General features: G+C 39.9%; 1 protein-coding gene across 7 annotated transcripts in view; it reads left to right on the plus strand.

The window, feature by feature from the left end:
• Positions 1-15,627, plus strand: part of CHD7 (chromodomain helicase DNA binding protein 7) — a 130,670-nt gene that overhangs the window by 41,506 nt on the left and 73,537 nt on the right. For all 7 annotated transcript variants that reach the window (XM_051843757.2, XM_051843760.2, XM_051843758.2 and 4 more), the window contains one exon: positions 2,322-2,749. In XM_051843757.2, coding sequence (XP_051699717.2) covers positions 2,322-2,749 — 428 coding nt within the window. The remainder of the gene's footprint in view (positions 1-2,321; positions 2,750-15,627) is intronic.

The following is a 15,627-nucleotide window of genomic DNA, read 5'->3' on the forward strand; positions in this document are numbered from 1 at the left end:
ACAGTGTTTGTGAAGGAAAATACAAGGGCTAGAGGCAGATTTTTCAGTGTTCACTTCGCTGTGTCTTGCCTGTGCAGAAATCTGCTTGTGTGGACTTGTACTTGTGCACTCTTATTCCAACTTGACCCTTACATCTCTAGTCCTATTCATTCTTACTCTTTTTCACATCCATTCCCTCTTGGTCATACCAAGAGGTATGTGACCAAAGTATGCGACCAAGAAAGGGAAGTAGATGCTTTCAAGATAATTTAGTACTATGGGATCTTAGAAAAGACTTTGGAAATCATCTGACTCAAACCCTTCATTTTGCAGATGAAGGAACTAAACCCCAATGGGTGAAGTGATTTTCCCCCAGATAACGTAGCTTATAGTAGGGGCTGGACTAGAAGTTTAAATCTTTTAACTTAGAGTTCTGGGCTGTTTCTCTTATATGAGGGAGTCTTTACAAAGCTCAATGAAAAAACCAGGCATGGATTAAAAAAATATTCTGGGGCCAGCGCTGTGCTGTAGCTGGTAAAGCCACTGCCTGTGGAGCTAGCATTCCATACTGGCACCCATTTGAGTCTTAGCTCCTCCACTTCCACTCCAGCTCTCTGCTGATGGCCTGGAAAAGCAGCAGAAGATGGCTCAAGTACTTGGTCTTCTGCCACCCACATGGTGGACCCAGAGGAAGCTCCTGGTTTCAGATCTGCTCACCTCAGCTGTTGCAGTCATTTGGGGAGTGAAGCAGTGGATAGAAGTTTCATTCATTCTCTCTCACTCTCTTTCTCTCTCTCACTCTGCCTTTCAAATAAAGAACTGAATCTCTTAAAAAAAAAATCTGCCCCAAAATAAACTTATCTTTTCCATTCCAGTTTTCCATGAATCTTTTGAAGTACAATTATGCTAGTAAAGCTGGTGAATTGAATATAGGTTTCTTTAGTAAGCATGCAGGTTTTAGTGGGAACAATTTAACTACCTTCTTTTCAGGCAGTAATTTTTTAAAGATGTATTTTGGTCACGAGACACTTTGGAAATGGAATGAAACCTGTAGAGCCTTCACCAGAAGTGTGTCCATGTATAAAATTTCTTGAGGAAATGGACAGAGTTGGCAGAGCACTGAATTTAGGAAACGTAATTTCAAATCTGTACTCTGTCCCTTGCCATGTAGCCTTGGGTGGCCATATCACCACATTGAATTTGATTTCCTTTTTGAAAGATGGGAGTAAATCACATTTTTGTTGTGAGAGTCAAGTGAACTAACACATGAAAGCATGCAGCTCAGTGCATGGCATAGATAGATGCTCAGTAAATCTTAGTGGCATTGGAATCTAACATACATGTTACCACATTTGGTTCTGGGCTGCCTCCTCTGCTCTTGGGAAGCCTTGTTTTATCTGGTGGTCTCCAGTTCCTGCCGATATAAACCCTGGCTGCCTTGCTTGCTCTGGCTCCTCTTTCTGTGGTGAGAAGCAAGGGATGTCGTGATTTATGGTGTAGATGATGATCTAGCCCTGCCCTGGTTGGGACCATGAGCTGTCGTGCAAGGAGCCTCTTCCTGTGATGTCAGGTCATCAGGCACATCCTGTCCCAGCTGCTGTTACTGTCTGCTATATTGGAGAGACAGTCTTGAGAGTTTCCCTAGTGGATGTCAGGAGTCTGCTGCATGGCATGTCAAATGAACTGTTTAGGGCCTCTCTGCCCGGTCAAATTTCAAAATGGAGAACTTTAAGAACTTAAGGAAAACATGGTTCCCAGTATCAATTCAGTAACCAATTCAAAGTCATTCAATTTGGATATGCATTTTTACTTTAACATTTGGATGTCATGTAAATCAGAAATGACCCGAAGATCTTTGTGTTGTGTTTGCACTTGGGTTTCAGACTTCACAGTACCAGAATCTTCCAGTGTACAGTAGGCTTGTTCTTTCTAAGAATGGCTGAATTGTATACCTTTGAGTTTCCATTGCCACACAAGGAGAAAAACCCCACTTAGATTTATTTTCTGTGGTTTAGCTTTTGCTGCTGTTCTGTCCTCACATAGGCTTTTTAAAAAATGGACAATATATTCAACTGAATGAGAGTTTTTCCTTCTGGAACTGAATTTTTAAAAATTATATGACTAAGTTGCTGCTTTTATTTTCTTACTTAAAAGCTTTCTTCTTAAAGATTTTATTCTTTGGTTAACAATAAAAGATAGATTCTGTAACTTGTATAGCTGGTAAATTATTTGCTACCTTGAGAGTAGAATACATTTCGGAAACATTTAGCTACTAACTTTCACTTCCTTTCTTCACTCTGAAGAATGATAAACTAATTTCAATTCCTATTTGTGTCTCTCAGCATTCTCCATCGGAGCCCTTTCTAGAGAAGCCCGTGCCGGATATGACTCAGGTTAGTGGACCGAATGCTCAGCTAGCGAAGAGCGATGATTACCTGCCGTCGATAGAGCAGCAACCGCAGCAGAAGAAGAAGAAGAAGAAAAACAACCACATCGTTGCAGAGGACCCCAGTAAAAGTTTTGGTAAAGATGACTTCCCTGGTGGGGTTAACCAAGAACTAAATAGGAACTCACTAGATGGGTCCCAAGAAGAAAAAAAGAAAAAGAAAAGGCCGAAGGTGAAAAAAGACCCGAAGGAACCGAAAGAACCCAAGGAGAAAAAAGAGCCCAAGGAACCCAAGACCCCAAAAGCCCCTAAGATTCCCAAAGAGCCAAAGGAAAAGAAAGCAAAAACTGCCGCGCCAAAACCCAAATCCAGCAAAAAGTCAAGGTAGGCAATGGGCAGAGACAACTGTCGCATGGGGATAGTACAGAAGTGACCTGGCGGGGCGGGGGTGCAGGGGGGGCACTGGTTCCTGTCGTTGTTGAGCTTCATTTCCTAATAGCCAAACTAAAAAGTGAAGGTTTTCATACTTTCTGAAATGTGGGACTCAATTATTGCAAACTACTGATTTAGACAGCTTACTGGATTAAAAAAAGTTTACAAATGAATTTCTTATATTTTGTGAAAATTTGTCATTTAACAAATGGAACCAGGTTAACAGACAGCATAGTTGTTTGTAAGAGCAGACCAGCAACCTTGTGTTCAGTGATGCTGCAAAACTGAATAGGAAGGATTATGGAAGAAAGAAAGGTCACTGTATTTCACTAGGCACACTTCAACTCTGCTTCCCAGAAACTGGAACAGGGAGAATTAATTCTTTCCTCTTGGTAGAGTGGAGCCTTCCAGGGGCAGGGTTGAAATCCCCTTGGGTAATGTGGGAGAAATCAAATAGCACATACCCATTAGATATGCATCCAATAATAGCATGAATTTTAGGTTGTAAGAGAGGACCTCCTTACTCCATACTCCCCCCACTAACTCTGACCCCCCAGAAGGCCTACTTATTCCATAAGAAAAGCTGAGAGGAGAAGACATTGAAGACTAATTTTTTTCATTTGTGCTGAACATTTCTAACAACTGTTCTGAACCAGTTCCAAACATCTGAATCTATTTTTCAGAATATGGCTCATGTTAGAAAATATAGTTTCCAGATGGAAGTATGGTCAGACTTGGTTAATATAAACCTGTTTGCAAACTCCATTAGAAAATACAGTCTACCTCCTAGCCCCACGTGTGCATGTAAACACACACATGTAGATGCACATGCTCAGAACTGCAATTACTGTGGTCTTTTTGAGATTGCTGGCTATAAACCTTTCATGCTGTGGCTGCCAAGTCTGTTCACGTGCAGGTACCCAGTTACTGTAGAGGAGATGAATTCTGTGACTAGAAAGATGTCCTTACTAAGAGAAAGAACAAGCATGGATTTTCAACTTTCCTCTCACCAATACATCATCCTGTGATATTTAAAGTCTGAATTACAGTCGTTTGAAAATTTTTGCCACCAATAGATTTTATTATCTAAATATCTGAATTGTATTCAATGAGTCATTCTTACTGGTAATTTAATGTTTGGGTTACTTGTGATCTTTCTTTGATGCTTGGTATATGGTCTCTTCATTGAAAAATCTTTATTTTTTTCTCTTTTGAACATTCTTTTAAACCCATAAAATCTGTTTTCATTTATTTTAAGAAATATTTTATTACATGCTTATTATTTGCAGAGACTGAAGTATTAGGGTTGTAATGTTGGGCAAAGTAGATATGGTTAGAATTTCAGTCAGACTGTATGAGGTGGCTTTTAAAATATAAAATTGCCAAAATCTATTGTGCTTTTGGTAGAAAGGAGGAGGAAATCAAAGGAAAATCTAGAAAAGAATGTATTATTTTTTCTTAAACACAGGAATCTGTGTTCTAAACAAGCTTTCTGGGGCTCAAATATACCTGGCTTCAGTTTTCATCCTGATTTTTTTAAAATTTGTCACCTAATAGTAAACATTGTATAAAAACCAAAAAGGAGGAGAGCAACTGCTGAGCGCAGATAGTGACTTCACACTGCAGTCCTTGCCTTTGGTAGGAAAAAAAAGGATGTATTTTCTCCCAGGAAGAAAGTCTAGTATCACCCCTACCCCTGCTGTTGGTTGCCTTTGACTAAGAGTCTAAGTGCTTGTTATATCCAGTAGTTGTGTTTACCCCAAGTTATGTGAAGATAATTGAATGGGACACTTTTGATGAATCTGGAGATGGACAGAAGAAAACAGAATATGATGTAATGTGGTCCTGAGACTCAGGGGGTCACCCTAAGGGGCACAACTTAGAGAGGCTGTTGGCTGATTTACAATAAAGTATGGTGGTCAGATGGGTATGGCTGTCCATGCATATGGTAATTGAACTGAGATTTTTAGTAAATTAACAAACCGAATCATTATTTTGCTGAACCACATTGTTCTTTTGGTCAAATGAATTCAGTATGTCAAGTTGTGTTCTCCTTGCATTGCTAAGTCTAGAAAGGAAGCTGCACCCTGAAACAAGGATAACTAGAATGCATACAAGTACATGTAAATTCTGAATAGCATAGCAGAATAATTATGTAAATTGAATATGCAGTGATGAAGGTAATAGGGGGTTTGGGTTATGTTAGTGCTGGGGTTGAATTGCCGTAGCAGTTTGCTTTTAAGCACTGAAATACAACAGTGGCAATTTTGTTTTGCAAAATGTTATGTGATACCAGTTATTTCCATCTTTGAATAAGTTAACTTGATGAATTTGTTTATACAGAAAATAATTTCCCTACAGAGGGCTGAAATAGGGAATAAACAGAAGTGAAATGAAAAATTTAGCCTAGAACTACTCCCATCTCTGCTCTGCAGCCCTGTGCCATATCATTGATGCAGTTCTACATGCAAATGTGTTATTCTTTGATGGGGGTGAGGAAGTGACCCGCTGGTGCTCGTGGCTCTCTCTGCATTGTGTCACTGGCTGGCGGGGAGCAAGAATGGTCTGTGTTATTCATACACTTTGAAAAATAACCTACCGAGGGTGGCTGTTCTCAGGGCTGACTGTGTGCCTTTGTGGTGGTCTCCTCACTGCCTAGCATCCACGCCTTGTTCTGTAAAAGTGGCAGAAACTTGAATCTGTGGACATTTCCTAGATACCTGGAACTTCCAATAACCAAGGTATAGTCACGTATGTCTTTTCTACGCAGGGGAGCCTAAAAGAGTACCCAGAAGATGTTATATAGAATGATAGTGAAACAGAAAAAGATGTTCTGTGTCTCAGAAAGACATCTAAAATCTTAGTGTGAAAAATGGGCCACGTAGGAGTGTGGCTTTTTTTCTCCTTTCTCTTTTAACTTAACTATATTTTTTTTCTATCCATTTTTTTCTCTCTTGTGCTCTCCCTAGGTATCATTATAGCTTTGAAATATTGGCTGTTAATATTGAAAATAAAAGCTAAGGTTTTTGTGGGCTAGGGAGGATGCCATTTTGCATTTGCAGGGATTCATGAAGCTGAAATATGAGGATTTGCATTCTTTTCAGTGTGCTTTCTGTTGTGCATGCGTGGGCATTGTGAAACAAGAGAGAATTTGGAAGAAGTGCTTCCTCTGAGTGACTCTTGGAGGATTTAGTGGTCCATTTAGCTATATAAAGATTCCTTGAATGTACAGAAATAAGGGAACTTGGCCAAAAATTGTGACTTGACTGTTGAAGCTCCAGTTAAATGAAGCAATGTAGACTTGCTGCTAATGCAATTTCTAGGAACACATTCTGTTCCTTGCTCTCTTTCCTACTTGCTCTATTTCCTAGTGTTAGATTTAGCAGAAAAATAAAATATTATTTTTCAATTAAGAGTAAAGATGTAGTTTTATTTAAATTGGAAAATAAACTTATTCTCATTTTTTTAAAAAAAAAAAAGCACAAGTACCAGAAACATGTAAGGTATGCTTTTCTGCAAGATATATTATCATTATCAGTAATAGTTAATATTTGTGTAGCAGCTCTCTTCTGAGGAATTTAGCTTTTCAGATAACTTTTTTCTCAATTATGATTTAAGAGAGTAGCAGCATTTGCTTGAGAAATATTTATATTTATATTCAGTCAGTTAAGCTAATATGTATTTTATTGTATGTTCTTGTGTATGTAAAATTTCTCCATAGAGATTATACATGAAGTGAATCATTAAGTCAGCTTTGCTACCGGGTGCAAAAACCCAGATAATGGGGCCAGCACTGTGGTACAACAGGTTAAGCTGCTGTCTGCAGCATCGGCATCCCATATGGGTGCCGGTTTGAGCCTGGCTGCTTCACTTCCCATACAGCTTTCTGCTAATGTGCCTGGGAAAGCAGTGGAAGATGGCCCAAGTACTTGGGGTCCCTTCACCCACTTGGTGGACCCGGAGAAAGTTCCTGGCTCCAATCTGGCCCAACTCTGACCTTTGCAGCCATTTGGCGAGTAAAACAAATGATGAAAGATCTCTCTCTCTCTTTCTCTCTTTCTCTCTTTTTCTTTCTCTCACTCTCTGTCTCTCCCTCTCCCTGTAAGTCAGTCTTCCAAAATAAATAAATCTTAAAAAACCCAGATAATAAAGATGTCTTCCTGTTAGATACGTAGATAGGTAATAAAATAAGCCAACTGCTTTTTTTTGTTTCTTTTGCTCACATGGTGATTTATTCTTGATGCAAGACATTGGACAAGTGGAAAGACAAGTATTTTGGATGCTGTGTCTGAGAAAGGGGATGTAGATTTCATAAATGTATGGTTGTAAAATGGACTTGAGAACCTTTTCCACGTTGGCATTGAATGAGGAAGAAAAAGTATCCATGAGTGTCGTGTGACTGCCCACTGACCTCTGCCCCATCTCTGTGACTCAAGAGTGGGACCAGGTGCCCCTTTCCTGCAGTCTCGAAGCTTATTTTCTCTTCACAAAGGGACTTTGGGGTCTTTTATATGTCAAGGAATTCATTCCTTCATTATAGGCACCTCAGGGACTTTCCATTACCAGTAAGGAGTGCACCATGGCCTCCCTCTACTTAAATCAACTGAGCAGAGTAGGAGAGTCGTTAGTTCCGATCCTGATGTCTTTGACAACATGTGGTTCAGTTTCTAGGCATTGGAGGAAGAGAATGCTTAACAAAGTTGACCCTTGAGAGCAAGTTCTGCTGGGTGCAGGTATGGACCACACTGGGCCTGCTGGAAATTCACTTCTGCTCATGCAGTGAGCTGCAGTGGACTTCAAAGCAAGGCCTGCTGCTGCCACTTTGGTTTGTGTGGGAGAGGGTGATGTGGATCCCACTTTCAACTCTGACCGCACCCGTCAAATGAGAGTTGAGAGGTGAGGAGGCCACGAGTAGCAGTGGGATGTTAAAGGGAGATTGTTCTGGAGACCCACTCCTTTGAAGTCTGTGTTAAGTGGAATTTCAGGGTGGAGCATGTGTGCCATGGCAGAAGTGGTTGTGATGTTAGAGGTGAGAGAAAGAAGGAATCATAAGCTGCTTTTTTATTTTTAATTGAAAAATGTCCATCTATTTGAAAAATCTTTGGAAAATAGGAAATTCTGTGCAAAGGTGAAGTTTGTCACCTGATAGGTAAGGACCCTGTTGCTGGTTGTCTTCTGCCTAGACAAAGGCTCCCAAGTTCACTGAGCACCCTGGAAAAGCCATGAACAGACAGCATCAGTCATCTGAAATACCAAGCTTCACTTCAGCCACTTTTTTATAGCAGTCTGTGTGGCTTCACTTTAAAATGTTAAATATGGAAACAGAGTGTGAATGAAAGAAAAGGTACTTTTTAAAAATAAACATTAGAAAAGCAACAGTCTTAAACTTCTATTAGAATTTTGTGTGTTCAATTCTGTATGAACAATATAATTTCAGGGGAATTTGGCTTCTTCTGTGAGAAGTATTTACCCCTTTGTGGTTTTACCATTTGATCTAGCCAATTCTCATCCTATTACAGCACCTGATTGAAATGTGGGTGGAGAAAACATCTCATTTGTTTATTAGTTACACAGACAGGTCAGAGAAAACATTATGAACTAAGGGAGTGAGTTGCCGACTCCCAGATTTGCGCCTACTTTTCCCCCTTCTGGATCCTGGAGATGTGCACGAAGCGAGGTGGCATCTTAGAATGTGGCACACATAGTCAAGTGTGTGCCCTGCAGCTTGGCACTTGGAAGAGTTTACTGTGGTAAAAGACGGGTCCAAGTCATGCTTTCTGCATCCGCTTTGAGATGTCTAATTTGTTTGATTCTTTATGTTGTATTACAGTGACAGAAAAACCCACATAACCGGAGTGGCTAGCATCTGTTGAGCTCCTGTGATGAGATGACATATTAGCTGACATATTTCTGTGGTATTTCTGATAGATCTTAACAATCCATAGGACTATAACTCGAAGATTTTCTATGATAGTTCTTGCCTGCATAGCAAAAGGTTTTTTCTCTAGAATATATTCAGTATTAAAAGAGGATCCAGCTCTTTCAGAAAAGCTCTCTACTGTGCTCTTTTTATTTATTTTTTATTTGTAGCATTGTCATTTTAAAAGATAGTCAAGACTGTAGCTATCCTAAAGATGGGGTCCCAGTTGTTAATGGAAGAATTAAACTTATCCTGGGATGACCCCAAGTAGCAGAAGATGTTCACCAGGAAAAGTTTCAGAAGCCTGATGGATACGGCCACTGCTGGACTCTGAGGAGTTCTCGGTGAGGAGTGTGAGGATGCCTTTGTGCCGGTTTCAGGACTCAGACATGCGCTCCCAAGCCAGGGGGTACTGGCTCCAGTCCTAGGACTGCTGTATTTTGGGGCCAAACCATAACCTGTCTGATCCACATCTGTGGGATATTTGATCATGAAGTTCAAAGGCGAGGCATGTTGAACTAGAAATACACAATTTAAGTGAAAGCGAGTTGGACTTCTGGATCTTCTCTATTTTTTTTTTTTTTTTTTTTTTTTTTGCTATTCCTTTGTTAAAACCCAGCACAGTTAGTGTAGTAAGAGAGTACTTGATTCTATAATAGCTACTTAAGGTAGCAGTTTAAGTTGAATTTGTTGTCATACAGGTGTTTTATTCAGTGACTTTCAAAGAACTTAAGAAATCTGTTAATTGTCATTGAAATTGTATGTTCATAAGTAAAACAGAATTCCTTCTTCTCTGTGTTTCTCTCAGAACTCTTCCTGTCTCTTTTTCTCAACTATAAGAGTAAGGTGAAGAATTTATGAGTGCATTTTAGGAGATGGGGGTGGCAACACACCTGATTGGAGTGAAACATGTGGGTGCCAGGCCAGGGGATTCAGAACACCGAAGATGTACAGGGTAGTTTACAGAATGGCAGACACTTTTGTGGTGTACTGAGCACCTGGGGCCTTGGCCTAGGGAGTGCCCGGTGTCTTGGTGTAAAGATGTTGGCCTTTCAGAGTTCATCTCTTTCCTTGTTAGTATATTCTGTTTATTCTGTGGTCTGTATTTTATCATAATCTAGGTTTGCTGTTCAATTTTAGTCTTAGGACTTTACGCAAAAATTTTTTGGTGGGGTTTTTTACTTTTTTTCAATTTTCATTGTTTTAAATGTTTATTAAATAGATAGGGCTTAGAGGAAATCCTGTTTCTTGAGATGCTACATGCTCTTCTCTACTGGCTCTGAGCCTTTGACCCTAACTGCCAGCTGTGCATTTTATTACGATAGCCCAGATCTTTTAGATTTATTCATTTGAGGGGGGCGAGAGGAGAGAGAGAGAGAGAGAGAAAGAAAGAAAACAAGCTCCCCCATCTGCAGGTTTACTCCCCAAATCCACAGTGGTTGGTCTCCCATTTGAGGAGCAGGGACCCAACTGCTTGAGCCAGCCCTGCTGCCTTTTTGCAGGGTCTGCACTGGGAGGAAGCTGGAACCAGGAGCTGAGGCTGGGTTTTTAACCCAGCTTCTCTGATATGGGAAGTGGGTGTCCTAGCTGGCATCTTAGCCACTAAGGTTGCATTATGTCACAAGCACATCCCATGTGGCATCCTGTGCCACAAGTGTCTCTCTCATATTTTTAAGGTTTACTTCTTAATTAAAAAGCCTTTTTTGCACATGAAGTATAAGAATATGGTTCAGTACATTTCCTTTTTCTCCTAAAAGATTATACTTTTACATTTGGGGGAAAGTCTATCCCCTGAAAACGAAACTGGTGAATCTTCAGCTTCAGAGTTAATTTTCCTACAATAGGATGGGATAAGTCTAACTTATCCCAGAGCAAGGGCCTGTTGTCCAGCAGTCTTCATTAACCGACCATATCCTTCTAACCACATTTGGTTCTGCAATGTCATTCCTTTCCAAATTTTCTCTGTATTGAGGAGTTATATTTCTTTTTTTTTATTTTTTTAAGGATTTATTTATTTATTTGAAAGACTGAGTTACAGAGAAAGACAGAGATCTTCCATTTGCTGGTTTACTCCAGTACCAAATGGCCACAATGGCCAAGGCTAAGCCAAGCTGAAGCCACGGTGCCTGGAACTCCATCTGTGTCTCCCACGTCGGTGGCAGGGGCCCACCTGAGCCATCTTCCAGTGCTTTCCCAGGCACATTAGCAGGGAGCTGGATTGGAAGTGGATCAACTGGGACATGTATTGTTGCCAGAGTTGCAGGTGGCTGCTTAATCTGCTGCACTACAACTGCCCTCTAGATCTTAAAGCTGATACTAATCTCTGTTTACTTTTTATTTTGTAATAAACCAGGGCAGCTACTTGATTTTCTAGTAAGTTCAGAACATTTGTATTAAGCCTTATTTAGAAAGCCAGTACTCTTTCTCAACAAAAACAATTACCAATACTGTATTCTAACTCAGAGGAGTCTATCCAATCCCATGGGAAGTAATAGCATTCAGCCTGTCCTCATGGGCTCTCCCAGTCATAAGCTGATAGTGAGTCCTTCCATAGGGTGTATTTCCTAAATGTCCCTCCATGTGATAAATAATACTGTCTGAATACAAAGTTTGTGTTTCCCTGATGTTTCATTCTAAGAGTTCTTACAAAGATGATGTACACTTTGATGACATTAGGAGTAAAAGCAGAACTCTGGACCTTAATCACTTAGCTGTGTACTCTGAGCACAGCTAACAGCCCAATAGCGTAACCTCATTCCCCTAATGGGTTGTAAATATAAAGCCAGTAAAGGAACAGAAGTCATTCACAACTCCAGCAGCATCCCTGGAAAGATGTTCTCTTTCCAAACTCACAAGGCCTTGCGCAGCTTGAGTAGTAGCTGGTTCTGTGTCTCAGTCCCATCCTTGTGAGTGCATGGTCCTGTGTCTTAGTTTCCATCCTCATGAATGGATAGTTCTGTGTCTCAGTCTCTTTCCTTAGGGGAGTACATGGTTTGTGTCTCATTCGCTGCTCTCAGGAGTGCATGGCTCCATGTCTCAGTCTCTCTCCCTGTCAGTGGATGGTTCTGTATCTTGACTACATCAGTAATGGGAGAGGAAGATTAGGACATGGAAAAGAATTTGTGTGTTATGGGGGGGAAGTAAACAGGGTTCCCAAAGTTCATGCAATTAGTATTCATGAAAAACCTATGCACGGATTTCAAAATTATTTTGTACCAGAATAAACTTTTCATTTTATTTTTTATGACTTTTTTGAAATATTTTCATGTAGGTGGTGTTCTATTGGTTTTGAAAATCACTAAGTTTTCTATGTTTTGGTAATAATTTAGTGCCATTTTACCTGGCTTCGTAGGTATTTCATCATAAAGAAGGACACTATTTGGGGTTTTCTTAGGTGAGTAAGAGCTACATAGTGTACTTACTCGTTGTTATTACTTATGCTGTTTAGCATAATAGAGGGTCTTCAAAGTTCATAAGAATGCATTCTATGCATAGATTTCAAAATTTTTGCTTCAGTATAAACTTTTTAATTCCATCTTTCCAGGGTATTTTGAAGCACCTGGCAAAAGTAATCCACCTGAGTAGGCAGTAGGAAAAAAGATGAATAAGACACAGTTCCTCAACTTCTTAAACTTATGGGATAGCTGGAGAAAGACTACACACACACACAGGGCTTTGACTTTAATTTTAATACATTGCAGTAATGTTAACACTGAATTTTGTGTTTTAAATATCCCTTTTATGGAGTTCATTGTGTGGTATATATGTGGAACAAGATTGTGATTGTCAGAAAACACTTCTTAAAAATGAGTGATCAGTATCCAAGCTGAGTCTTGAAGATGAGTAGGTTGGGACAAAAGTGTTAGGAAGGGGAGAGGTAGATTGTTCTGGCAAGTTATTTCTTTATGCCTGGAGAAAAAGGGTGTGAGGAGAGTAGAAAAATAAAGCTGATCTTGCCCGTTGTAAAACTTACAGAGGGCCTTGTCCAGCAATACCGAGAATCTTGGATGTTATACAAGAATGACCCAGTCAGACTTGCATTTCAGCTGGTTACTCTGGTGACATGTGGAGATGGGTTGCAAGTAATGTTTGGGTGGTATCACCATGACATTGAGCTGGGAAATGCAGGAGGCAGAGCAGGTCCAGGAGGGGAATAAGGGCAGACATGACTTCTTCAAGGATGGAAGTTGAAAGTGTTCCCAGCACATGGCTAGTTTTTCTGGTGATTCCACTTATCAGTGATGTGTGGTGGCCAGCCTTGGCTAAGTCCCATGGGTGAGCATCACTGAGCTGTTAGGGTGCATTGAGGTTCTTTCTATATCAGCGCCAAGTAGCCTTCTCCTCACTATCGGAGGGTTGGTTTGAGAGATGTTACTTATTACCAACATAAACTTGTCCCCTGCATTTGGAAGAGCTTGCCTCTTTGCACATTCAGGTTTTTGTTATAATTTGGAAGAATAATGCATGTATGGCCATGTTTTGGCTTTGACTTGTAAGAAGCCAGTTTGAAGCTTACATATTTAAATAGTGAGTATGGGTGTGGACTCTGCTTTCTCCACTAGTTGGATCCTCGGTAGCCTACACTTGTGGCAGTGGGAGGCTATTACAGTAGCCTGGATATGAAAGGATACCTGTCTGAACTGAATCAGGGGAAGAATGCACTGTGGGACTGTTTGCTTGTTTATTCCTTTAGTTGGTGGTTGGGAATTTTGATGAAGGATTTCTCTCCCATTTGTGTTGCTTAGATGAAGTGATCCTTGCTGAAAGTGAGGGCCTGCCTATTAAGTGTCTGCCATTGATTGGCCCAAGTGTGCCTGAGCCATGGCCATAAAAGACTTCTCAGACCTGACTGCTTGTCTTCCAGATGTGTGTGAATGTTAACCATCTGTGCCTGACACTGCCTTGGCCGTCTTCCATTATCTCATTTAAACCTCCTAACGAATCTTGGAGGAAAGTGTAATTATAAACCTTTACAGATGAGAAAACTGAGGCTCAGGGAAATTAAGTGACAGTCACAGGCTGTAAATGACAGTTGGAACTTGCACTAAAGTGTGTCTGACTCAAACCAATGCTCTTATCCACCATACTATATTACCTTCCTTTATTAAAAGAAAAATTTTGACTTTGTTCTTTTGGGGGTCAAAGCAGTTTTAATACACCTTAGTTGAAAAAATCTAAATTAGCTTATTCCAAAAACAGTAGCAAAGGCCAATTAGTTTAATTTTGTTTCATCCTTGATTGTAGTGTCTGTCCATGGACACTGAAAATTTTGTTACCCCCCCCCCTTTTTTTTTTGAACTTCTTATGGTGTTCTTCAGTTTGTATATTGATGCACAGAAATTCTTAGCTGTCTCTGAGCATTAATAGTGCCAAGTCTGATGAGTTAGAAACCTTTCAGTAATCAGATCTAGGGTAAGTGCTTTCTGTGGCTGCAGGCTTTTTGTCTAAGCATTTGGAGAGGTCCTGTCTGACTTTCAGCCATCTTGGAGGTTCCCTACAGTTCATTCTTGGGAAGGGCAGATGCAAAATCATTAGCAATTCTCCTTCAGCAAATTGATGTTTCCTCAAACCTGGGCTCCGGTTGGCTTCCAGACAGTAAGCCTTTTACTCCTGTAGGACATTGCGTGCAGGGCCCGGCAAACCCTCTAAATTAAAGTGTACTTCTTCTTTCTGGTAGAGAGGTCACCGTGAAAAGCACTAGCTGCCAAGTCACTTTACCTGGCAATGGTTCAACTCTTTGACAGGCTTACCTCTGATTTAAACAAATTTGAGAAATATGTAAAGTTTTGGAAGCAGTTTTGCACTGATTTGATAAAAGAAACCACAAAACACTGCAGCGCAGGTGTTGAGAATGTTTGAAAGCTGATTGAGGGAAGCAGATGGCTTTAGTCAGTGGCATCCAGCCAAAAGAGCAGGTGCTGGTCATGTGACCGCTGGTTACCAGGGTAATCTGATTGCTCTTGGCGTGCAGATGAAAGGAAAGGGGCCCAGTGTTCAGCTGTAGTATTGTATAATTTGTGGCAGTTAGAGCGGAAATAAATGCTGGAAATGGAGCCTCATAGTAGGGGAGACTTCTGTCCATGTGTAGCGTAAACACCAGGACAGTTGGATGAGGGACTGTTGGTATGGATTTTTTTTTATTTAAAAAATATTATGCTTTCTGTGGATCTTTTGAGGACTTAAAAGTTTTTAGCACACCGCCTTTTAGAAAAAAAAATGAATGAAAAAGAACTCTTTAAACTCAATTGCTCTTTGCTGTAAACTTGGGTGGTTTTAAGTTATTTCCTTATGTGGCTACTTGACTATACTAAAATGTTAACAAAACAAAATGGAAACAGGCTCTGGGCATTTAAGAATAACACATTTAAGAGGATCAAATATTTTATTTATTAATTGAAATATATGTTACAGATGTGATTATTATCAGTTCATTTGAAATATTTTATGTGGCACATGCTTTACTCAGAAGCATACGGATATTTTGGCCTCTTTTGTAGTACTGAGGTTAAACCATGCTGTTTAAATTACATTCTATCAGCACACTTTTCTGGGCATTTACAAATGTCAGTAAATGTTTTTGAAATACATCTTTTTTCAAAATTTAATAGAATTTGAGGTTCCCTAGAAATAATAAAAAGTAATCATTACTGAGGTTAAATTAGTCTCAATGTTGATTAAGAAAAGAAAATTGGTGCTGAAAAGTTGTGTGACTAGCTTGGAAATTGAAGTGGAAGGTAGCATTGAGAGTATATTCTAGAAGAATGTCAAGTTAATGTTCCAGAGACAAAGGTAAATTTAAAATATTTTTTAGAGTTCATTCATATGTTATGTCTCATAGCACACAAGTCTTATTAATATTTGTCAGAAACAAGAAACATGCTGTGGAACATGTACTTGAATTATTGTTTCA

This window comes from Oryctolagus cuniculus, chromosome 6 (genome assembly GCF_964237555.1).
Source record: "Oryctolagus cuniculus chromosome 6, mOryCun1.1, whole genome shotgun sequence".
NCBI classification, from domain to species: Eukaryota; Metazoa; Chordata; class Mammalia; order Lagomorpha; family Leporidae; genus Oryctolagus; species Oryctolagus cuniculus.